This window comes from Rattus rattus, chromosome 2 (genome assembly GCF_011064425.1).
Source record: "Rattus rattus isolate New Zealand chromosome 2, Rrattus_CSIRO_v1, whole genome shotgun sequence".
Classification (NCBI taxonomy): Eukaryota; Metazoa; Chordata; class Mammalia; order Rodentia; family Muridae; genus Rattus; species Rattus rattus.
In genome coordinates, this window is record NC_046155.1 from 20,796,630 (window position 1) to 20,822,137 (window position 25,508).

At 38.3% G+C, this 25,508-nt stretch overlaps 1 protein-coding gene across 2 annotated transcripts in view; it reads right to left on the reverse strand.

Annotated features, from left to right (window-relative positions):
- LOC116891025 (aldehyde dehydrogenase, cytosolic 1) overlaps window positions 1-25,508 on the reverse strand; it is a 53,978-nt gene that overhangs the window by 17,231 nt on the left and 11,239 nt on the right. The window contains exons 4-11 of one of the 2 annotated variants that reach the window (XM_032891706.1): window positions 23,566-23,695; window positions 20,250-20,311; window positions 19,190-19,318; window positions 17,635-17,748; window positions 12,941-13,043; window positions 11,642-11,826; window positions 5,336-5,500; window positions 2,987-3,144 (exon numbers count right to left, since the gene is read on the reverse strand). In XM_032891706.1, the coding sequence (XP_032747597.1) occupies window positions 2,987-3,144; window positions 5,336-5,500; window positions 11,642-11,826; window positions 12,941-13,043; window positions 17,635-17,748; window positions 19,190-19,318; window positions 20,250-20,311; window positions 23,566-23,695 (1,046 nt within the window). The remainder of the gene's footprint in view (window positions 1-2,986; window positions 3,145-5,335; window positions 5,501-11,641; window positions 11,827-12,940; window positions 13,044-17,634; window positions 17,749-19,189; window positions 19,319-20,249; window positions 20,312-23,565; window positions 23,696-25,508) is intronic. The other variant, XM_032891707.1, reaches the window with a different exon arrangement.

The window sequence follows — 25,508 nt, forward strand, 5'->3', positions numbered from 1 at the left end:
ACCACTGAGATAAAAACCAGTGCTATAGTTTATCATGCAAAAATCGTCCACATATTACCTAGAAATAAATAATACAATTAGGTATGAATAGTTATTTTTAAAAAATTAGCTTGACTCATCACAGAGGGAAGAATCAATGTACCATACATGGAAGTGTCTGAGGCTGAGACTGAATGCGTTCTTTAATGCCTCTATGCAGGAAGCTGTGTGATGATCTTGACATTTACACACTTAGCAGTCTAAAATCAACTCTATTTAGCAATTATAATATTTATCAATATTTATGTCATCTGTTTTATTCATTGATCAATAGATGGTTTAAACAGAAGGGATGGCTGGAATTGGGTCTAATTATTCAAGCTGGTAATATATTTAGAAATATTTTTAAAGACTTTACTACAGAAAAATATAATATAAAACGGGAATGGAATTCAAGAGAAGCTTAGAAACAGACCAAGATAATGCAGAAGAGTGGTTGGGAGGTTCAATTGCACAATCCAGGAACAATCATTTTAATGGTAATATAGAGAGTATGATATTTTATATTTTATAGGGCTCCTGTTGACCTCTGCCAGATGATTTATAAAAATATGTAGTACAGAGCAAGTTTCTAGGAAATGTAGTATATGAATATGTCTGAGTTAGTAACGCTGAATTTACCAGTACTTTTATCATAGGGAAAAATCTGTTGATCATTGTTATGCTAAGTAAGTGAGAATTTGATTTATTTCCTTTAAGAAGTTTGAGAAGTTTGAGAAGAAATGCAACTTTAAAAAAAAAAAAACCAACAAGATTTTGAGCTATAGTGCTTAATGCTAATTGTATATTAACATTATACAGCAGTTTTGAAAAGCTTTTAAATAAAAGACTTTTACCAGAGTAAATAAAAGAAACATGCTATGAAATGATTGATTCACAACCTTATTCCTCATTTGTTTATTTATAAACATTTTTCATTTATCCTGTGTGTGTGTGTGTGTGTGTGTGTGTGCGCGCGCGCGCGCGCACGCGCGCTTATGCACTGCAAATATATGCACATTTCGAGAAACTTAATGGAGGCTAGAGGTAGTGTTTGTTTTGTTTTAATTTCCATTTTCTCTCCATCTTATCTTTTGAGACTACATCTCCCATCAAGCCTGGAGCTCACCAATTTAGATTAATTGTCTGACCAGTAAATTCCAGGTGTGCTTCTGGCTATGGCTATGGTCATACGGATAGAAGCACAGGCCAGCATGTGTAGCTTCTCCATGGAAGCTAAAATGAAACTCATTTTTTTTTATGCTAGCACATCAAGCACTTCCCTTGCTGAATCGTCTTCTGCTCAACCCTACATCACTGTATTGAAGCTCTCAGGTGAGGATCCCTTCTCTGAAATTCAGGGGAGCACAAATGTTTCAGTTCTGGGTGGGGGTGTGTTCAGACTATGAACTACTCACATAGATTTAACTGGTTAAAAAAATCCATATTTCACAATATGAAATTTGAAATGACCCAAAATACAAACATTACAATGGCATATTTCAGAGAATTTTGGATTTGGCATTTTAGTGCTATGCTGCTTAAACTTGTACATGGCAGAAGTTAAGTTTTTCTACAGAGTACTGAAGGTCAGCCTCCCACATCTACTATCTTTGTATGATCCTGATAAGTTACTTAATCTCAAAAGACCCCTAGTTTTGTTTTTTATTTTGTGTTAATCATAAATAAAGTTGGGATAACAAATAGTAGTTGTCAGGTAAGCTAAAATGAAGAATTAAGAAACACTTTGCAACTTTGAGCCAATAGTTGCTAAATGAAGACTCTTACTTTGCTAGGAGGAAAAGATTCTTCAAGATATCAAGTGCCTGATTGTCCTTAAGTGGACGAGGTGAGAGAATGAAAATAGCTGTCTGTAGCTGTGATTGAGGGAAGCAAGGCTTGGCGAGACGAGGGTGCTGAGGAAAGAGTCCAGAAGTGGAGCACAGCCTTTGAGAGGCACAACCAGAAAATGTGTATTAAAGTTAAATTATAAAAATCAAATAACAAGGGCTGGATAACTGACTTAGTGGTTAAGAGCACTGGTTGCTCTTCCAGAGGTCCTGAGTTCAATTCCCAGCAACCACTTGGAACATGACCTGATGCCCTCTTCTGGTGTACAGGAAGACAGTTTATTCATATACATTAAATAAGTAAATAAATCTTAAAACTAAAAATAATCAAAGAACAGTCTAAGTCAAGAACTAGAAAAAAGGGTGCAGAGATTACTTAGAGTTAACAATACTTGCTGCTCTCCCAGTACCCACATTCTCAGGGCTTGCAACGGTCTATGACCCCAGGTCCAACTAATCTGATGGCTTTTTCTAGCTTCTGCATACCCCAGGGACTCATGTGATGTACAGATATATGTGCAAGCCAAATACCCATATACATAATTCATTTTTATAAAGAATAGCATCATAGCCATCCCAGCTACTCAGGAGCATGATGTAGGAAGATAAGAAATCCAAGGCTAGTGTTGGCCACAGAGGGAGTTCAAGGACAGATTGAGCAAAAAAATGAGTTCCTCTTTCATATTAAAAAGCATAAAGTAGACCAGGATATATACACACTCAGCTAATGTATGACCTTAGGCTTAATATTAAGTATGGTAAGTTGATAAGCAACAATAATAACTTCTTTAAAGTCCCAATATAAATTGTCTAATGTAAAGTTGACTATGACAGAATTATTCTTTCATCTCACATATACATAGCAGAGTGCCAATTGCCGTGTGTGTGTGTGTGTGTGTGTGTGTGTGTGTGTGTGTGTGTGTATAGCTATAAAATGGTCAATGTTCTACAGATGTAATTTGAAAGGCTGGATGATGATGATATCTATCATTTTATTTACAGAAACTACCTCTGTAACCAGTCAGATAAGTTCTATGAAAATTCAAGTCTAGAGGAGGTCAATTCCCCTGCCATGTGGCTGGCACAGGAAGGGCACATCTTACTGCAGTTGCACTTACCACACTGTCCCGGCCTGCAGAGCAGAAGACACAGTGATGGCCCTGTCCAGGTCTTTTGTGAAGACTCCTGCTGCTAGACCATAGGGAGTATTGTTTGCTCTCTTGATCACCTCATCTATGGACTTAAACTTCATGATTTGTTGCACTGGTCCAAATATCTACCGAAGAATGACAGAAAAAGAGGTTAATAGTATAGAGACTACATATGCTTTAAACACACGGCATAAGCTTGCGTAGAAACCATTCTACGTTGACTAAGGTGCTGTCTTTCATCTAAGACCTATGTGTAAGAGTTAGAATAGGTAGTCATAGCTAGTGAACATAAAAAGACGTTGTTATCATGTGTGACATTCTATGTAGAGTAGACATCAGTTGTTACAGCAGTATTTATTCTCACATCCTGCACCAGAACTGCCCAAAATGGAAGGACTGAACAGCCACTCCCTAACTGCACCATTTTCTTATAAACGTCTTAAAACTTAACTCTAGTTTTCTTCATTGTTTAAGTTACTGCACAAGATAACAAGACAAAAAAAAGCAGTGCTTTGCTCTGATAGTAACCAATAGACAATGATTGAGAACAATGTTTATGTTTTAAACACCAATATATCGATGATTTAAATATCATTCATTTTTATACGTGGATACATTTGTGATTATAAAACTTGGCTAAAATAACACATAGCACAAGTTTTTATTCAGATTCTACTAGTCACCCAACCATATACAACATTACCAACAAAGAAACAAACAACCAAACAAAAGACTTACTACCGGAAGCCTAACTCCAGAACCATCCTTTCTAACCAAAAACCAAGCCTCTGTCAGGGGATAGAGTAACAGAACAGGATGAAGAGTCCTGATTTGTCTCATCCAATATGAGTCAGCTCTACACTTCTACTGGAATCTCATCAGTAACACTCACAAGCAAATCAGTTGATATCTCACCCTCCAGGTAAGAGGAAACACTTGGATTTTCTCTAGATATCTGTATTCTAGATATACAAAATGTTTATCTAAATTTCTGTATTTTAGAAAGATGACAATCAAAATTAAAGAAATGAGAGACTTCTTCTTTGAATGCTAATACAATGTCCTTGGAAATGTGAACATGGATTGGTAAAAACTGGCTCCGAGTCCATCTGCGTGGTATAAATCTGTTAGTGAATGTTGCCTCAAGGCTAAGGACAAAGCCTGAGATCCTAAACTCTGTCATGACCCCGTAACCTGGAAGAATAGCAGTGTGAACATTGGAAATGGGAAGCAGGTAGAGCAGAGCTATGGTGAGTTTACACAGAATTGCTGCTACTTAGGTGCCATGGTGTAGACTCTTGACTCCAATTTTGAAGCAGCAAGTGAGCTATTCTACTGTGTTCAGTAGAAGAACATTATAAATGTTTCCTTGAGTGAAGACTAGTTTCTGCTTTACTGTCTTTACTGACCTTGTTAATCAAGCTCTACAAGTACAATAGCTCTAATCAAAGAATTGTCCAATAAGTAGAGAAATTTAGATGCAGTTGGGGAGCGAATTCATGTAGACATCCTAAGAACGGTGGATGATCCACATACGTATGATTTTTATTTCTCTTCTTTATATTTATTTCCTTTTCTCGCAAAGCTAAATATTCCCATTATCTCTTTATTTGTTGATATTGTAAAGCTAACAAAAATAACCTCTGACACATCAGGGACATGCGTACAAATTCATTGAATAGGAAATTGTGATTTCATTTATTTGTGTCATAGTATCTTCTTTTTGGGGTGTAGTACATGACACTTCCATTGTTCATGTGCACGAATCATTGCTTATACTAAAAAACCTCAGATTTGTGAAGAATACTAGTTGTCATTGTAATCACAAACTAGTTCTTCCTATTTATATATTGAATATCTGGGTACCATCTATATTGATGCTCCTTAGATTGTGTCCTAGGAGTCACCCTCATTTCCCTTACAAAGTCAGTCTACTCTGTCTCTGTGAGCTTAGGTTGACTTTTTATGTTCTTCTTATAACTGAGATCAGTCAATACTTACCCTTCTGTTCTTGGCATATGTAATTTAATATGTGCATAGTTATTGCTGGTTGTACAAATGACAGCATCATTTCCCATTCCTTTAAGGCTGTGAATGAAGCACTTAAAAAAGCTGTTGTGACTTCTTAAGTCTTTGATAACTCTGTAGGCCCACTGGATTACTCACTTCTCAGTTTTGATCACAAAATATTTAAGACTTTATTGTCAACCATTTCAGGAAAATAATATTTAAGAAGCTGAGTTTTTAGAGGGACACACAGCTCACACACAGAGAGAACAGGGCAAGCCTGTAAACAGAACCACATGGAAACATTACCTCCTCTTTGGCAATGCGCATCTCATCGGTCACATTGGAGAAGACCGTGGGCTGGACAAAGAAGCCTTTGTTCCCCCAGCGTCCTCCACCACACTCCAGTTTGGCTCCTTCTTTCTTCCCACTCTCAATGAGATCAAGGATTTTAACATGTTGCTCCTTGTCAATCTAGTTGATAGAAATCCCAAGAAGAGACGTGATGATAAACATAACATACTACAAATGAAGACTTCCAAAGTACCAGCATATTTATAGTAAATCTAATCATTCACAACAGGCTACATACATCCATCTCATTCTTCACTATGTTTTCTTCCTCAAGAATTTCCAGGAAAGAATGCTTGAATGTATTTAAATTGAGTACAGGTAGGAAAGAATAGAAATTAGTGACATGAGAATACATGAAACTTTCATGTAGCTGGTTTTTGTTCACATTGGAAGAAATGGGTTTTTTTTAACTATTTAAAGGCAAATATTTAATTGAGCCTGGCTTACAGTTTCAAATTTTTAGTCCATTACCATCAGAGAAAGAAGAATGGCAGCATGTAGGCAGGCATGATGCCGGAGAAGGGGCTGAGTGTTCTGCATATTCACCAGAAGGCATCATGGAAGAGACTGTCTTCCAGTCAAGCAGTCGAAGAGGCTGTTTTGTACTGGTCAAAGCTCCAAAGACCACCACCCTAGGAATTCACTTCCTTCAGAAAGGTAGCATCTACTCAAATATGGCCACACTTCTTATAATACCACTTCTTAGGGCCAAGCATATTAAAACACTACAGTTTATTTCTACTATGAATTCTTTCATATATTTCAATATGATTAGGACATGCAAGGCTTTAACACATTAATTACTTTCATAAGGTTTCTGGCTAGTATGTGTTCATTTATGTATTCAGAGACTACTGTGGCATGGAAAGGATTTTCACCTTCAGTTCACTCACAAGGTTTCTGTCTAGTATGTATTCTTTTATGTCTTTGGAGACTACAGAGATATGCAAAGGCTTTTCCACATTCATTACATTCATAAAGCTTCTCAAAGTGTGTGCTCTTTAAGTGTTTGGAGAGTACAGTTACAATGCAAAGGCTTTACCATATTCATTACAGTCATATGGCTTCTCTCCACTATGTGTTCATCAATGTATTTGGAGATGATTGTGGAAAAAAGTTGTTAATGATTGAAGACATTGGTTTGGGATCTTAGTCCTAAGTGAGAAAAAGGAATGAAGTGAGACAGAGGACGTTGAGTCAGGTCCAGGTGGTTATATCACTTGAGAAGCAGATGCTTTTGATGGTTAGAGACCCCTCTTCTTCAGAGACAGAGCCTGAGCTCCCCTAAGTCATCTTGGCATGGCATCCATAGTTACTACAGATTGGGATCATCCTCAGTTCAGCTCAGTAGGTTGCATCCCAACAGTTAACAAGTTCTGCTTATCTTCTTTGTACTTCAACAGAGTAGCTATGTGGGAGTAGTTATGTCGAAGCATAAGGCAGTGACCATGAATGTGCAACATTTTAACTATCTTACATAAAGAAGAGTAAGAAGAAGGTCAGAATTCTGTTTGGTGATATCAGAATAACCCATCTCACTCCACATGGCATTGGAATGTGGGGTCTTCCCCATACCTCACCTCTCATGGAAGGAGGTAAATGATTATCTCTTAGATCTCGCATTATTGGTTAAAAAAAAAAAAGAAAAAAGAAAACAGGGGATCTGAAGTGTGATGGAGTGGAGAGGGTGCAGGAGAAAAACTTAGATCAAAGCACTTAGAAAAGGATCAGGCTTTTGCCTATTTTACATGTCTCTTGTCCTGCCTTGAAAATGGCACTCTTCATATTCAATCTCCTCAGGCTCTCAAGGATCAGAAGAAATTCCATGCATGCTCTCTAATTGTCCTTAACTCAATTCCATCTTGCAAGTAGAAAAAAATGCCACAACAATCAATTATAAGTTTAGAAACTGTGTCATAGCATGTGGTACCATGTTGCTGTAATTTTTTGTACATGTCACTGAAAGGGATAACCTCCAAAGAAAATGTCTTCATTTATAGCCTATTATGGAGTTTTGGTAATTATTTTTAAAACAGGGGTCATTGGTATTGCTTCATATCAACTAATATAGTACAACTAAGTGGCATTGTTATTAGATATGCTCAATAAGGAAATGTTCAGGATATTTGTAAGATTTTAGATTGACTAGGGATAATCTCAGCATTCTTTTCTCAATACCTGGTCCCATTTAATATTTTTATGTGCAGAAGAGGCCTTTTATTGTTTTGTGGCCAATCAAGAAAAATTCATATATCATGATATTACTATAATAGTTTAAAATATATATTTTAAATTTTGAACATAAAATTTGATTCTTTTAGATTTGATGCTAAAAATCAGATAAATAAATAAATACTATAAGCATATCTATGGAAAACATGTTTGGCAGAATAAGCTATCCTTTCTTCCAGGAGAGCGAGAAACATATAAACATTGTTAGACCTGGGACTTCCAAAACCTTCTGTTAGTCAAAGGCCTAGCACACCATCCATCTGCTTGCCATATCGGCTGCCTTCTCATGATATATGTAATGACAAAAATATTTTATGTTTATGTAGACAGCCCGATACATAATTAGAACAAGAAAGAGAAATGACAAAAACACTCAGAATTACACATTTTTCTGGACTATGGGACAAACACAAGTATAAATTACCAAATCTGATAAACTCAGCAACTACTTCTATGTAATCTATGAACTCAATGGTTACAAAAAATACAGTGACATTGAAACAAAACAGTAATTGTTTCACTTGACAGCTACTTTATTGATTTGAGGCTTCAATGCTTGCCAATGATTTTGACCTAAGATTTCTCTAATTGGGTATTTGTGCTCAGTAGACCATTTCAAAGCATTCTTCCAAATTAATTGCATCCAGAGAAACCAGTAACGAAATCTCTTTTGGGTTTTATGGTTTTGTCAGGCTCCTCTCTCAAGGTATAATTGGTAGAAATGTCCTCCAAGTTTTTGTTAATTGAATTCAGGTTATACTTATTTTAAAATCCAACAAAGTTTCCTCAGTAGTGAGGCACACTGTAGCATATTTAATGTGAAAGAGTGACGACACCAAAGTCAACATCCAGTCCCCACAACACAGCTCCCAGGAGTGATTCTACTGGCATTTAGGGAAATAGATGTTCTTGTTGGGTTTCCTGTTCACTGTGTGTGGTTTAGCAGCATCTGTTAGAAGACATGAATAGACCCCATAACCTTGTTGTAACAACTTAGTCTCCAGATAAGGTCAGTGTCCCCTGTGGGGGTGTGGAAAACATCTTCTGGTTGAGGATCACTGATTCAGAGAAGGATCCAGAGGCAGAGGTGAACTCAGAACCAAAGGTCTAAGAGCTTGTAAAAAAGAACAAGAAGCACTGAAGCTGCAGGTCCCCTGTGCTCCAGACCACCGGAACCTGAAGGGACAGAATCAACAGTTCTCTGCACCCAAATCCCATGGGAGGGAGAGCTAAACCTTCAGAGAGGCAGACATGCCTGGGAAACCAGAAGAGACTACACTCTGCTCACATTTCTGACTCCAGAGGAAAACACCTAACGCCATCTGGGACCCCAGTGCACAGAGGCTCCTGGAAAAGGTAGCGCAGTCCTTCCTGGTGCCCGCACTCACGGAGAGCTCAAAAGCACCACCCCACGAGCAAACTTGAGCCGTGGGACCACAGGTAAGACCAACTTTTCTGCTCCAAGTGACCTGCCTGGTGAACTCAGGACACAAGCCCACAGGAACAGCTGAAGACCAGTAGACAGAAAAAAACTACACGCCTGAAAGTAGAATGCTCTGTTCCCATAACTGGCTGAAAGAAAACAGGAAAACAGGTCTACAGCACTCCTGACACACAGGCTTATAGGGCAGTCTAGCCACTGTCAGAAATAGCAGAACAAAGTAACACTGGAGATAATCTGATGGCGAGAGGCAAGCGCAGGAACCCAAGCAACAGAAACCAAGACTACATGGCATCATCAGAGCGCAATTCTCCTACCAAAGAAAACACTGAATATCCAAACACAGCAGAAAAGCAAGATCTAGATTTAAAAACATATTTGATCATGATGCTGGAGGACTTCAAGAAAGACATGAAGAACTCCCTTAGAGAAATGCAGGAAAACATTAATAAACAAGTAGAAGCCTATAGAGAGGAATCACAAAAATCCCTGAAAGAATTCCAGGAAAACACAATCAAACAGGTGAAGGAATTAAAAATGAAAATAGAAGAAATAAAAAAAGCACAAAAGGAAACAACCCTGGATATAGAAAACCAAAGAAGAGAAGGAGGCGTAGATACAAGCATCACCAACAGAATGCAAGAGATAGAAGATAGAATGTCATGAGCAGAAGATTCAATTGAAATCATCGACACGACTGTCAAAGATAACGGAAAACGGAAAAAGCTACTGGTCCAAAACATACAGGAAATCCAGGACTCAATGCGAAGATCAAACCTAAGGATAATAGGTATAGAAGAGAGTGAAGATACCCAGCTCAAAGGACCAGTAAATATCTTCAACAAAATCATAGAAGAAAACTTCCCTAACCTAAAGAAAGAGATGCCCATAAACATACAAGAAGCCTACAGAACTCCAAATAGATTGGACCAGAAAAGAAACTCCTCCCATCACATAATAGTCAAAACACCAAACACACAAAATAAAGAAAGAATATTAAAAGCAGAAAGGGAAAAAGATCAAGTAACATATAAAGGCAGACCTATCAGAATCACACCAGACTTTTCGCCAGAAACTATAAAAGCCAGAAGATCCTGGACAGATGTCATACAGACCCTAAGAGAACACAAATGTCAGCCCAGGTTACTGTATCCTGCAAAACTCTCAATTAACATAGATGGAGAAACCAAGATATTCCATGACAAAACCAAATTTACAGAATATCTTTCTACAAATCCAGCACTACAAAGGATAATAAATGGTAAATCCCAACATAAGGAGGCAAGCTACACCCTAGAAAAAGCAAGAAACTAATCCTCTTGGCAACAAAACAGGGAGAAGAAAAGCACACAAATACAACCTCACATCCAAATATGAATATAACAGGAAGCAATAATCACTATTCCTTAACATCTCTCAACATCAATGGCCTCAACTCCCCAATAAAAAGACATAGGTTAACAAACTGGATATTTAATGAGGACCCTGTATTCTGCTTCCTACAGGAAACACACCTCAGAGACAAAGACAGACACTACCTCAGAGTGAAAGGCTGGAAAACAACTTTCCAAGCAAATGGTCAGAAGAAGCAAGCTGGAGTAGCCATTCTAATATCAAATAAAATCAATTTGAGTGAAATTAAACAAAGACATTCATATTTGCAGTGGATCTAACTATAAAGAAGAGACCCAGAGCCCTGGGAATTCTGGGATTTTTGACAACGAAATAGAGAAGCTTGTTAGCAGCCCAGAATACAGGACCTCCAAGAACCAATTACAATATCATTACATCATAGAAAATAAGAAGTCTGCGGAAGATTCAGGAATGTTCTACTGCTTAGACCTGTAGAATAGCAACTGAGATGAAACATTGATTTTAAGAGTGAATTGTCAGCTGTATGTAAAATTTCCAGACTAAGAATTGTCCATAGGAATTAAAAGTTTTGCCACTTGAAGAATGCAGGCATTGATAACATTTTTGAATGATTCCTCTTTTTGGTGTGCATATGTGAGTATGGTGTATAGGTGTGTGTATTGGCATGTATGTGATCACAAGTAGGAGCAAATGCTGATACGTCTGTGCATGCATACTTGCATGGATGAAGGTACATGTGCATCATGTGGGTGGATGCCAAAGGTTGACACAGAGTGTCTTCCTCCATGGCTTTCCATTTTATTTACTGACCCAGGCTCACAAAGTCATAGCTCCAGTCTAACCAGCTAGCTCACCACCTTGAACACTTGGATTTCAAATGTGCTTCTACACATAACGATCTTTTACATGTGTGTTTAGAACTCAGGTCCTCAGGGATATATGACAAATGTTTTACATATTGATTCATTTCTTCAGCCCTACTTTTGGTGCAAAATTCTGACATGGCTCCTAGATGTTTCTAGATACTTTTAAAAAGTGGCCAATACAAAACAGAATCATATCTTTGCTATTGGAAGTTAGATTCTTTGAGTCAGCAGATGAAGATAATATCAGCTAACAATGAGCAGAACTAAGAAGTTACACCGACTCCATCCAATTAGGCTTCAAAAGATTAGTTTTCCTTCTGAAATTCTGTTCCTCCAATGTTTACTCACCTGAGGACCTTGACTTATTCCTGAGTCCAGAGGATTTCCTAGAACGTATTTCTTAGCCCGCTCCACACTCCTCCTAACAAATTCATCGTAAATGGACTCCTCAACAAAAAGTCTGGATGCTGCGACACAAATCTGACCCTGGTGGAAGAATACTCCTTGGTGTGCAAACTCAACAGCACTATCCACTGCAAAGGAAACATTCACAGGAGAGAAGAAATATTTTCTAAAGAATACACACACAATTATATTTCTCAGATGCAATATGGTAATAGAGAAAATTGAGAAATCATTTGATTAGACATATTCATTATATACCACCATTTAGAAGTCAGGTAATAAATTTACTTTATTTACCATAGAAATAATAACAACAAAGGAAATCTGAAATCTGCTCTGACTTCTGAGAAATATAGATTTGATAAGATCAAATATCACTGCAAATAATTCCATATTAATTCCATTTTTTTCTTTAGGCAATTGTATTTCTATTAGGTGTCAGGTTTTAGCTAGCTGACAATAGAAATCTGTTTTACCTATTATGTTTAATAATTTCATAATATTAATGAATATTTTGGTCAATAGAAAGTGCTATTTTTCTGAAAATGACATGCAAACAAATAAAACTTTCTACATTAGCATAGTTCATCCTATCCTTATTCTAGAAAAAAAAAATTTTCAAAATCTAACTCAAGCCTAAAACAGAAAAACATACAAATTCATCACTTAGTTTAGATGGTACAATATGCCTACATTTTTGTAATGAAATATTGTGGATTCTAAACAAAAAGAAGTGGCATTTTTTTAATGTATGTGTCAATTACATAAATGAAGAATATTCAGCTCATGCTTGTAGAAATTAGCTGTGAATCTGTAGACTATGAGTAGATGTTGAATGTGTAGTAGAAAAAGATTACAGAGTGAAAGACTAGACATCTTGTTAACCAAGCGGTTGGTTCTAATATCGTCACTAAATATCACAATAGTGACATCAAGAAATTCCATGGATAGCAAATTCTGTGATAAGGAATTATCAAAAACACATCAAAGATCCTAGATGAAGTTCATTTATGCTACCTCAGATTGATACTGGGAAGTAGAAATCTATTCCAATCCAGGACAAAATCACATCTGTGCTAAATGTATCTACATTACGGAAAAATTTAAAAGCTTCCCAGAGTCACCACCGACTCTAATTCCTTTCACCTTGAAGGAATGTCATTTATAAGACTCTAGGTGACTGTGACAGTATCAGGCATCAGGAGGAAGAGGGTGAGATGCTAACAAAGGACATGTACTCACAGTCAGCATCTGCAAACACAATGCAAGGGCTCTTTCCCCCAAGCTCCAGGGCGACCCTCTTCAGATTGCTTTTCCCTGCAGCTTCTTTGATTAATTTGCCAACCTGAAACCAAACATTGCCAAGAAGGAGGCTTAGCATGTTCTCGTGTAGATAGATTCATTTAATACTTTCAATTTATAGGACATTTCTGCTACCATTCAATTTCATTTGGAAGAATCATTAAATGGTGTTGCTCAAGATCTGGCATCTTCAGGTGTAAAGGCTTCCATCATCAAGTCTGCAAACACAAGATAAATCAGCAAATGCTCATGGGCCCGAGATCAGACATCTCAACTGTGAGAGCTGACTTCATATTTGGACATGATGGTTATTTTTCATCTTCATCAGAACTTCCTCTCTGTACTTGATCAGGAATACTCAGGGTAGTGACATGTCATCCCTCTAGTGACCTTCTGAGAACTCTGTCCAGCCAAACCAGCATTCATTCCAGTCCATTCCAGTCTGGACTGACTCCATGTTGGTCCTTCATTTGGGATCAGCTCCTGGCACAGTTCCTTCTTAAGTCCTCTTTTGATGATTCTAGTTAGACATAATTTTTTTCCTCAGGTCTTTTGAAGAAGCACATGGAGAAGAACCTGAGTCAGCCAAAACGGTGTCACGTATATCTGTATAAAAATCCCAGATGCCTATTTGCCTATTTACAAGAGTGGGCTCACTGCTAACCCTCCCTCCTTCCCCACACCCCTACCTCCCTCTACCTACCTCCTACTCTTCCTTCTCAAACACACAGTGCTTTTCACAGAGAGAGAGAGAGAGAGACAGAAGAGACAGAGAGAGAGAGAGAAGAGACAGAGAGACAGAGAGACAGAGGGAGAGAGAGAGAGAGAGAGAGAGAGAGAGAGAGAGAGAGAGAGAGAGAGAGAGAGAGAGAGAGAGAGAGAGAGAGAGAGAGAGAGAGAGAGAGAGAGAGAGAGAGAGAGAGAGAAATCCCAGTCTGGCTCTGAGCTATGGAATCCCACGATTCTCATTTCTTCTTCAATTCTAATCGTTTATTTCAAGAAAATACATTTATTTTGGTTTATTTTATTTTATTTTTATATCCTTTCCTGTCTAGAGTATTCCCTATGATCACTTTTGATTTTGACTTCTGAATCCTGGTTTAAGTATTATTGATTCTTCATTTTATATCTATTGAGATCACAATAGGCTTTATGTTCTTTTTATATGTAACCTTCTTTTGTAATTGTCTGGCTTTCTTTTCTTACTCCATATACTGGAATGTAATGAAAGGTTTCTATTTCATCAGGACAATAAGATAATATTTAAGTCAATATGGAGACTGAACTGCTATTGTTTATTAGGCAACAGAGAAGTAATTTGCTAAGATGTTCAGTCTAGAAGAACTTCAGGGCAAAAGGGAGAAGAGACTGAGGGAATGGAGGTCCAATGACCGGCCTAACTTGGGATCTATCTTAGAGGAGGCTCCAAGGCCTACACTATTCCTGATGCGATGGTATACTTACAGACAGGAGACTAGAATGGCTGTCCTTCTAGAGACTACACAAGCAGCTGAATGAGACAGCACAGATACTGACACCCAACCATTGGACTGAAGGGGACACCTCTATGGTTGAATTAGGGAAAGACTAGAAGAAGCTGAGGAGAAGGGTGACCCCAAAGGAAGACCAGCAGTCTCACCTAACCTGGATCCCTGAGATCTCAGACACTGAGCCACCAACCAGTCAGCATCCACTAGCTGGTCTGAGGCCCAGGACACATATGCAGCTGAGGACTGCCTGGTCTGGCCTCAGTGAGAGAAGCCTCACCCAACCCTCAAGAGACCTGAGGCCCCAGGAAGTGGGGAGGCTTGGCAGGGGACATGCTCTTGGAGTTGGGGAAGAAGGAATGGGATGAGGAACTGGGAGAGGGTGGATCAGAATGTAAAACAATGAAAGTAATAAAAAAAATTCATGAATAAATTTAACTCTGAAATTGGATCAATAGAATAATAAACAGTGAGCAAAATACAGAAATAGTGGACATGCTTAGGAAAATCCTGCCTGAAATTTAAACTTATGCTCAGTTATTTTTCCCGTTTCTTCCTCCCCTTCTCTCTTTCCCCCGTCCTTTCTTCCTACATGCTTCCCTTTCTTTTTCTTCTTTTGCTTTTTTCTGTTATTTTCTAAGAACATCTCCTTAGCATCTTAATCTGGACTTAAATTTAGGATCCTTTGCTTCCATTTCTCAACTGTTCAGACTCCTGAATTCCATTGCGTCCGACTGTTAAAACATATTTCTTATTGTTTTGACTTGAGAAGATTAAGAATTTTATATTTTCTATAGAACGAATCCCAGTATCTCTTTTTCTCACTTATTTTTTGAATATAAGTTTACTGTAATATTCAGGCTGTCATAGCTAACTAATGTTTGGAAAATATTAAAAGAATCTTTCTAAAAACTACAGATAATAAGAGAACTAAAGCTGAAACTCGTTAGAAAGAGGAGGGAGCAAGAAGTCAGGAAAGAGGGGCTTATACACACCAAAACCCACTGGGATGTGAAAGACAAAGGACTAATCAGGAGGGGAGAGAGCACAGTGACACACCTCCTATATTAATGTGAGAAAGTGAAAGAGTGGGAGGAGGAAGCAGAGACTGGAGATGTTTCACAAACACACAGTGGGCCGTCTGAGTGCTCCTGCCTATACTGTGTGAACCTGCGGAAAGTAGGTGTTACATTTCCCGTACTTTTCAAATCCTGAACCTCATGTTGAGAAGGGTTATTCAGTTTTCTGAGACATATCCCTCCATTTGAACCTAAAAGTTGCCTAGGGTTCTAATTTTGTTGTTGTTGTTTTTCAGAAGGTAAATGGATGTAGGAATAGCTTATGGGAATGACAAAATGACACACAGTTGAGGATTAGTTAAGATAGTCTCACAACTAAACCACCAACCAAAATGTACACATAGGGGACCCATGGCTCCAGTTGCATAAGTGGTAGAGGATGGCTTTATCTGGCATCACTGAGAGGGGAGCCCCTTGGCCCTGTGGAGGCTCAGTGACCCAGAACAGGGGAATGCTAGGGCACTGAGGCAGGAGTTGGTGGGTAGGTGGGGGAGCATCCTCATAGAGGCAGGGGGAGTGAGAAGGGATAGGGGTTTTATGGAGGGGAAACTGTGAAGAGGGATAACATTAAATGTAAATAAAACAACCAATTTTTAAAAAAGAGAAAAAGACAGTCATACGATAAACATGCCACTATGCTCAAGGCCCATTGGCCTCTAGCAGAGACAAACTGGAGAAGTACACCTATGGTCTGGGCTCAAATGCCTCTTGCATCCCCTTTACACATGGTATGGAGTTCCAGGCTTCTTCTAGCCTGCCTGTTCTATCTACTGTAAAAGCCTCTCCTGCTGCAGCACAACTGCTAAAGTTATTAGCATGTCATAGAGAGCTTGCTGTAGTTTTTTCAGAAAAAGTCATGAACGTGTGGTTGTTTTTGGCCTTTCTCAGTCAGAGATTTGCATGATACACTATTTTTCTCCTGCGTATGAAAAACAAATACACAGAGAAACACAAACACATTTACAAAGATGAAAAAGTCGATGTCTTCTTAAATCAATTCTCTGTGCAGATTTAAAATAATGCTGATGTGGTTAACGGCAATTATAAGGAAATTAACTCATCCTCAGTTCACTATTTAGAATGTTTTTTCTTCTCAATTTTAAAGGAATTAAAACCAACATTATTCCTTAAAAAGTTCCAAGTTTGAATGAGCTTTTCTTCTTTTGATCCCTTGAATAGAACTTTTTAAGTATCCTTTCCCTTCTCCAAACTGTTTCTTGTGAGAGTGGTTTAATCAGGTCTATCCGTGTCCCCTTTTCATCCCATGCCAATGACTCACACAATATCTTTTCAGTTGAACAACTAATAATATTACAACTTAGCAAAGCTTTACTTGAAACAGCATAATATCTACCTATGCTTTTGTTCTTAAGAGAAACTCATGCAATCCAAGAATTATACATTAAAACATGACTTTGCTTGAAACTGCATAATATCCACATATTCTTTTGTTTGTAACAGAAACTCATGTAATCCCCAGAATTATATATTTCACAGCTCTTCCTCTAGTCCTCTCTCTCTCCCTTTGCTGAGTCTTGTTATGGCTTGTTATGGTTGTGGCTGGTTCCTGAATTTCAACTTTGTATCTTTCCACAGTGGAGACAGAGACACTGAGAACTGAGGCTCTTCCAGCAGGAATGTGGAAAGAAGCAGATTTGTCTCCCTCTCAGAGTATGCTCAGTAGACAGAGTCTCAGACAGGAGGCTAAGGATGAAACTGTACCATTTAATTTTATTAATCCAGAGATAGTGATTCATACGAATCACTGTGGCCCAATTTGTATCTTCTATCACATAGTTTATTAATAGCTGACATCCTCAGAGGCTATTTCTCCTAAGAGATGGTAGTGATTACACTAAAAACTTGTTTACTATACTCTTTCCAAATTAGTAACAAGTATTTTCTTTTATCCAAAATTTATCCACTTGCATTTCATAAGCATATTTGGAGTCTAGAATAAGGAACAAATCATTAAAGCAACTTTTTTAAAGAATATGTTGGCCGAGAAATGCTGCTGAGAGCATGGGTCTACTTGTTAGACATGAGACGTTCCAAAAAATGGCCCTACCTCTGTTGATCCTGTGAAAGACACCTTGTCTATGTCCATGTGAGAAGAGATGGCTGCCCCTGCAGTTGGTCCATAACCAGGGACAACGTTCACCACACCAGGAGGAAACCCTGCCTACAAGTAAAGAAACAAGCAATAAACAAATCAAGAATTTAATTCTCAAAAGACTTAAGTGAGACATTGTGTTGTTTCATATGTTCACCTAGGGAGTTCTTCTATCAAGAAAACTGATCTAGGTGTATTTGTTGTTTCTTCATGTTTTGGAATTCTCATCCATATGACCATACCTCAAAAGGTCATGATCCTGAGGTACACTATGTTTTAAAGAAAAGTCTGTCATAACTTGTATTAGTTATGCCATGTTTGCTATGATAAAACATTGACCAAAACGAGCATGGGAAGGAAGTGGTTTATTTGATTAACAGGTTATGGTCCATCAGTAAGGGAAGCCAAGGCAGGAACCTGGATCCAGGAACTAAAGCACAAACCATAGAGGAATGCTACTCACTGCCTTATTTTCTCTGACTGGCTCAGCAACTTCTCTCATACAGCCCAGGCCCACCTGCCTAGGGATAGCATTGTTCATGGTGAGCTGTGTCTTGCTACATCAAGAAGCAAACAAAATTCCTCCATAAACATGGCTACAGGCCAATCAGATAAAGACAATTTCTCAACTGAGGTACTTTCTTCTTCGATTTGTCCTGTTGGCAACAACATTATGACAACTGAACATCACTCAACAGATTAACCATGCCAAATTTTATAAAAGGAATTCAATTGGAAGAACATAGGAATGTATATTAAATTATCTATACTGAAAGATGGAACCTATTGTCTCCACTAACAAATCTAGGAAAATATTGTCATAGTAACTTTCAGCCCTTAGAGATATTAAAACGAATATAACCTTTAAATGGTTTACAGAGGCAAACAATTCAGTTGTAACCTGGAGGCGAAGATACAACTCAACATTTCAGAAATTAAAATAAAGACTATACATGGATTGACCCAGGGCTCCAACTGCATATGTGGCAGAGAATAGCCTTGTTGGGGCACTAGTGGAAGGACCCCCAATGCAGGGGAATATGGGGGGCAATAAGGGGAAATACCTGTATGGGGGAGGGAGAGGGGAGGGAATGGGGGCTTATGGACTGGAAACTGGGAAAGGGAATAATATTTGAAATGTAAGTAAAGAAATATATCTAATAAAAAATTTAAAAAAAGAAAAGTTTTCATAATTAATTTTCATTGCTATAATATGGCATATTGTAAAAAAAAATATAAGGTTGTAATTCCTTGTGAACTTAATTAAATTCATGAGATTTAAGCAACCTAAGTCACAGCTGACAAGGTGACTGGGTATAAGACTCTGATTTGTTTGGAGAGACATTCATGCTGACTGACAGACATTCTAGCCCTTAATTCTGCTGCATTTATCTGAATGACAGAGCAGGAGGCACGGGTGAACAGCGAAGCTCACAGGACATGTGAACGACACCGGTAAGGTAAACTGGGACCCAGAATTTGAGTACATGTTTAGACTCAGGAAACTCACCTCTTTTATTAAAGATGCCATGTGAAGAGCTGTGAGAGGAGTTTGCTCTGCTGGCTTCACAATCACGGTGTTCCCACAGCTAAGGGCAGCGCCTATCTTCCAAATGAACAAAATCAACGGACCATTCCACTGAAAATCAAAATTGAACAATGGATTCTTTGCATCACTCAAAACCACCTTTGTTAATAATATTTGCCACCCTGACAAAAGTTGAATAATACTTCAGAGGTTTGTGTAATTATCTAGTTTGACTTATATAACTTCATAAAAGAAACCAGTAAATGATAAAAGCTTAAAACTATCCACAGAGGAGAACTGAACAGGGAAGAATTGCTGAATTTAGTCCAGCCCTGTTATTTTGAATTCTCAAGAAAATACAAAAAAAAAAAAATACTGCATCATTTCACATATAGTTAAGCATGTTGTAACCTACTTGTGTTTTACATGTGTGAAATCCTCTTGCTATTTCTCCCTAGAACACATTTAGTGCATTTTGTGCAATATACAATCTAGAAAAATTTATATCCAGTAGATTTTGTGTATATGTGTGCTGGAGAGTGATTCCAGGGCTTTAAACATGTTGATCATGCTCTTCAAATTAGAGGCCTAGGCTCAACATAGGACAGACAATATTGAATCAAAGAGGGGTCATATCCAGAGGGTGAGGTCTTGAGTTTGGATCCCTGCAAACCACTGGCTGCTTGTCAAAGTCAGACACAGGGCTCCTTCTTTATTTAATTCATTCACCACCCATGAGTGGCAAAAATAGTCCTTTCTACTTTAGATGGATGTCCTGAGATTTAATAAAGAAATTTAGATCTGGGGCATAGTACATGCCTGGCTAACATGTGTGAAGCTATAGGACACTGGCTGGATATAGCTGACATGATTTAAAAGGCTAAATTAAAAGAGAGCGAAGTGGTTTTTGGAAAGACAGTGACTTTCGTTTACTTCACCCATAACCATCGCATGAGCTTCACTGTATTGGAATGGGCTTCATCACCAGATCAATGGAATTAGACCTTTCTTTCCCTCATTGGGAGTCATAAGGAAAACTTACAGGAATGATTTGGCCACACACCCCAATAGGTTCACGTCTTGTATAAGTGAAAATATCTCCATCTAAAAAACAAAGCACACACACTCACACCACTCATTAAAGGCAAATGTGTTGTGCAGGCATGCCAGTGTAGATATGAGGTTGATATAAAAGGAGCCCCACACTCAGCAGCAAAGGGGAAACAAAAGACCCTATATACAAGACTAATAACATAAACAATGGAGCCCTCAAAGAGAAATTTGAATCTAAAGACTGAGGTCCATGAACCTAAGTAGCAAGATGGGAAAATATCTGAATATTCCTGTAATACCAAGATGGCTCCCTTCAGCATCGCCCTCATGCACAGAGTGGTCCAGAAATGAGATAGGAGTGATATCCTCGGTAAGGGCTGAGCAACATGCAAATGTTTCCAACCTCTCAAGTCTCCCAGGAGCATGAAATTTTAAAAGAAAAATAATTTAAAATAGTGAAAACGTAAGCAGTCTTTCTGTTGATTTGGAATTGTTGGTTTTGTGTCTTTTGCCTACTGAACACAAATGCAATGGCTTTTAATCTATGGGGGAAAAATGAAACAAAAACAACAAGACAAAAATATGTCCTTCCTCTTTTTGGATCTTCAAATTGGTATTACTTATTTTTTTATCTTTTTTAACTTGAGTATTTCTTATTTACATTTTGATTGTTATTCCCCTTCCTGGTTTCCAGGCCAACATCCCGCTAACCAATTCCTCTCCCCTTCTAAATGGGTTTCCCCTCCCCATCCTCCCCCCATTACCACCTCCGCACAACAATCATGTTCACTAGGTGTTCAGTCTTGGCAGGACCGAGGGCTTCCCCTTCCACTGGTTTTCTTACTAGGCAATTCATTGCTACCTATGAGGTTGGAGCCCAGGGTCAGTCCATGTATAGTCTTTGGGTAGTGGCTTAGTCCCTGGAAGCTCTGGTTGCTTGGCATTTTTGTTCATAAGGGGTCTCAAGCCCCTTCATGCTCTTCCAGTCCTTTCTGTGGCTCCTTCAACGGGGGTCCTGTTCTCAGTTCAGTGGTTTGCTGCTGGCATTCGCCTATGTATTTGCTGTAATCTGGGTGTGTTTCTCAGGAGAGATCTACATTCAGTTCCTGTCGGCCTGCACTTGTTTGCTTCATCCATTCATCCATCTTATCTAGTTTGGTGACTGTATATGTATGGGCCACATGTGGGGCAGGCTCTGAATGGGTGTTCCTTCTGCCTCTGTTCTAAACTTTGCCTCCCTATTCCCTGCCAAGGGTATTCTTGTTCCCCTTTTAAAGAAGGAGTGAAGCATTCACATTTTTGGTCATCCTTCTTGAGTTTCATGTGTTCTGTGCATCTAGGGTAATTCAAGCATTTGGGCTAATAGCCACTTACCAATGAGTGCATACCATGTGTGTTTTTCTGTGATTGGGTTACCTCACTCAGGATGATATTTTCCAATTCCATCCATTTGCCTATGAATTTCATAAAGGTATTGTTTTTGATAGCTGAGTAATATTCCATTGTGTAGATGTACCACATTTTCTGTATCCATTCCTCTGTTGAAGGGCATCTGGGTTCTTTCCAGCTTCTGGCTATTATAAATAATGGCTGCTAAGAACATAGTGGAGCATGTGTCTTTGTTATATGTTGGGGTATCTTTTGGGTATATGCCTAAGAGAGGTATAGCTGGGTCCTCAGGTATTTCAATGTCCAATTTTCTGAAGAACCTGCAGACTGATTTCCAGAATGGTTGTACCAGTCTGCAATCCCACCAACAATGCAATGTGCCTCTCTCTTCACATCCTCGCCAGCATTTCCTGTCACCTGAGTTTTTGTACTTAGCCATTCTCACTGGTGTGGGGTGAAATCTCAGAGTTGTTTTGATTTGCATTTCCCATATGACTAAAGATGTTGAACATTTCTTTAGGTGTTTCTCAGCCATTCGGCTTTCCTCAGCTGTGAAATCTTTGTTTAACTCTGAACCCCATTTTTAATAGGGTTATTTGTCTCCCTGTGGTCTAACTTCTTGAGTTCTTTGTATATATTGGATATAAGGCCTCTATCTGTTGTAGGATTGGTAAAGATCTTTTCCCAATCTGTTTTTTGCAGTTTTGTCCTAACAACAGTGTAATTTGCCTTACAGAAGCTTTGCAGTTTTATGAGATTCCATTTGTCAATCTCGATCTTAGAGCAAAAGCCATTGGTGTTTTGTTCAGGAAATTTTCTCCAGTGCCCATGTGTTCGAGATGCTTCCCCACTTTTTCTTCTATTAGTTTGAGTGTATCTGGTTTGATGTGGAGGTCCTTGATCCACTTGGACTTAAGCTTCAATAATAGGTCTTAAGCGAAACATAGTTCTTTTCCATTAGGATTTGGCCAAGTCCTGTGCCTTACTCTGATGTCTTACCTTAGAAATTCTGTTGTTCTGTGTTTTGTTCTGACTTCCACAGGAGCTTACTGCTACCACAGCAAGTACTTTTCATGTCAGAAACCACAGACACTTTAAACAGTTTCTTCTATGTTTCCTAAGAATGGAAGTAGAGCCTCAAAAGAGTCCCCTTCATGGTACCTCCGTGGTCTCATCCTGATCTTCTAACTTCTTGGTGACCACCTTCCAGACTGAATCCTCCACATAGATTGGCAGTGCCCATCAGGTACAGAACTAGAAGTGGATTACTTGAGTTCCTAAAGTCATTACTATTCAGATATGAAACTACCTTTACTACATCCCAAACTGGTTCTTTCTTCACATGGAATATTTGTCATGCATGTGCTACTACTTGTCTACCTTAATAAGAAACACATGGCATTTCCATGAAAAGACTGTTAATTCAGCTAGTAATAATAGCCTCATCTTGACTTGAACCGTTTGGAACACATTGGTGTAAATAATTGGGTTGGTGAATTACAATGGTCTAAGTGCATCAGGCTTGAACAGTCACAGATAGACACAGTTTACTCTTCCTCGGCAAGGAAAGACTTAGGTAATAATACTATAGTCTAGACACAAATGTCTTCATGGGAATGAATCCCAAATAAATAATTTCAGCAGCCATCTTTGAAAAGTTTCAACCCTGAAACATCTCCCTCAAATTAGTAGTTGAACCTATGATAATGTTTTTATTTTAATACTATCTGAACTATGAACATTTTGACTCTTAACAGAACTTCCAGCATCAGAACTGTGTTGGATCAAAATGAAGAGGAAAATAATAATTTACCTAATTGATCAATGCCTCTACCAGGGACAATTTGAAGGTACCCAACTCTGCAACAGTGGCCTCTCCTCTACCGTCATGCTGCCAGTTTCCCACATGTACTCACCACTTGGTATTGTTTGGCCATGAATCTTGTCTGCCCAGCCTGCAAAGTACTTTAAGGCTTTTATGCTGACCTCTGTATCCATAAGGTACGCATGAGTAAAGATTTTTCCAGCATTCATTGATTCCATTGTCTGAAAACAAAAGAATGTCAAAGTCTGAACTAAACGTTTAACAATAAAAATTTTATCAAGAATATACAGTGAATGTTTTTTAGCACTTATGTACTAGAGAGCTTTAGAAATACAAGAAATCTTAAATCTAGTGCTTTTTAAATCAAACAACTTGAGGAACAATCACATGACTTATTTGTGGTCACACAGCAAGATCCTGTTGGGAGAGATGATAAGATTCTAATTGTCTGATTCTGGTCCCTTTTCTGTCAGATTGTAAATGTGTCCTGGTTAAGCAGTGTCTAAGAACTGGTCACATAAGCAGTGGCCTGTGAAAATGACTCTTAGTATCTTTGTTCTATCTGAGTTCCAACTAGATTATACTTGATGTCTACTGTGGCAATAGTTTCGTCTTTGCAACTATTAACAATGCTAGAATCAGTATCATATTCCTCTCATATAAATGGTCGGTTCACACAATTGTAACACATGTTTATGTCTATTCAAACAATTGTAACACTAGCAACTTTTATTAGGGATTTGTCTTAGCAAGTTTCTATCACAAACCTGTTTGGGAAATTGTGTCATAGTTATTTCAACAATGCCTCCCCTCAGAACTCAGGGAATCATGCAGTACAAAAGAAATAATGTAAGAGTCAGAGGAAATGAGGACACCAGAAGAACATTGTCCTCTAACTCAACTAAGGAAGGTGCATATAAACCCAGAAAGACTGAAGAAGCAAAGCCAATGCCTTGATGGGTCTGCATTAGGTCCTCGGCATATTTTATAGCTTTTAGCTTAGTATTTTCATGGCATTCTTGTGAGAACAAGTTGATCTCTGACTCTTGTGTCTACCCGTCAGACTTGTTTCCACCTGTTGGGTTGCCGTGATCAACCTTAATATGATATTTCCTGTCTCATCTTATTAGTTATATTTTATTATGTTTGGTTGTGATCTCTTAGAAGCCTGTTCATTTATAACGACATACAAAAGTGGGTGGGTACACAGGAGAGCAGGGAGGAAGTAGGTGGAATAGAGGAAGGAGAAACTGTAATCAGGATATGTAGTATGAGAAAAGAACCTATTTTCCAAAAAGGGGGGTGGATGGTGAAGTTGGACATTTTCTTATCTAGCAGTATCTTCTTTTCCACACACATTTTGGGCAGACTTTATAAGATGCTTTGAAATCACACATTTCAGTGGGTGGTCACATGGCAAGATGCACAGGTTTGATACTGCCCACTACTATCCTAAAATTAAAGCAACGTGACTTTCTTTCTATGCCTGTTCTGCTCTCCCTGTGGCTGACAGAAGAAGTAACACTTTCCCTCTACAATGAAGACAAACAGAAAGAGCCTTAAGCTTTGGGAAATGCTGATTTCTGCCAATAGAATACTTTCATTAGTATGCATTTATTACAGAGGTATAGATTCTACTTTTACATGTTTTAAGCAATGGATAAACCTTGAAGAATAAATGATTCTTAATAATTGGTAAGTTGCTGATATTTTTTAATAAAATGAAGGTTTGACTCTCATGGTCACTTAAGAGTCTAACGCTAAAGCAAGTTATTTTGAATTGTAACATGGGTACCACTTTGTTTTCAATTGACTTTACTGAAATTCAAAGATGAAAAGACCAGTTCCATCCATGTTCTATAATGACTTATTTAACTATTAAAATAAAAATATATAGCCCCTGAGGCCATCCAAGAGGTTTAATGAATATCATAAAACTGGATTCTGTACTCTCAGAAGTTCTAGAGAAAAGCAGGAGGAAGTCAGTCTTTAAACCAGACTGACTGTTGGCTGAAGCAGTGAGTGCCCTTGGGA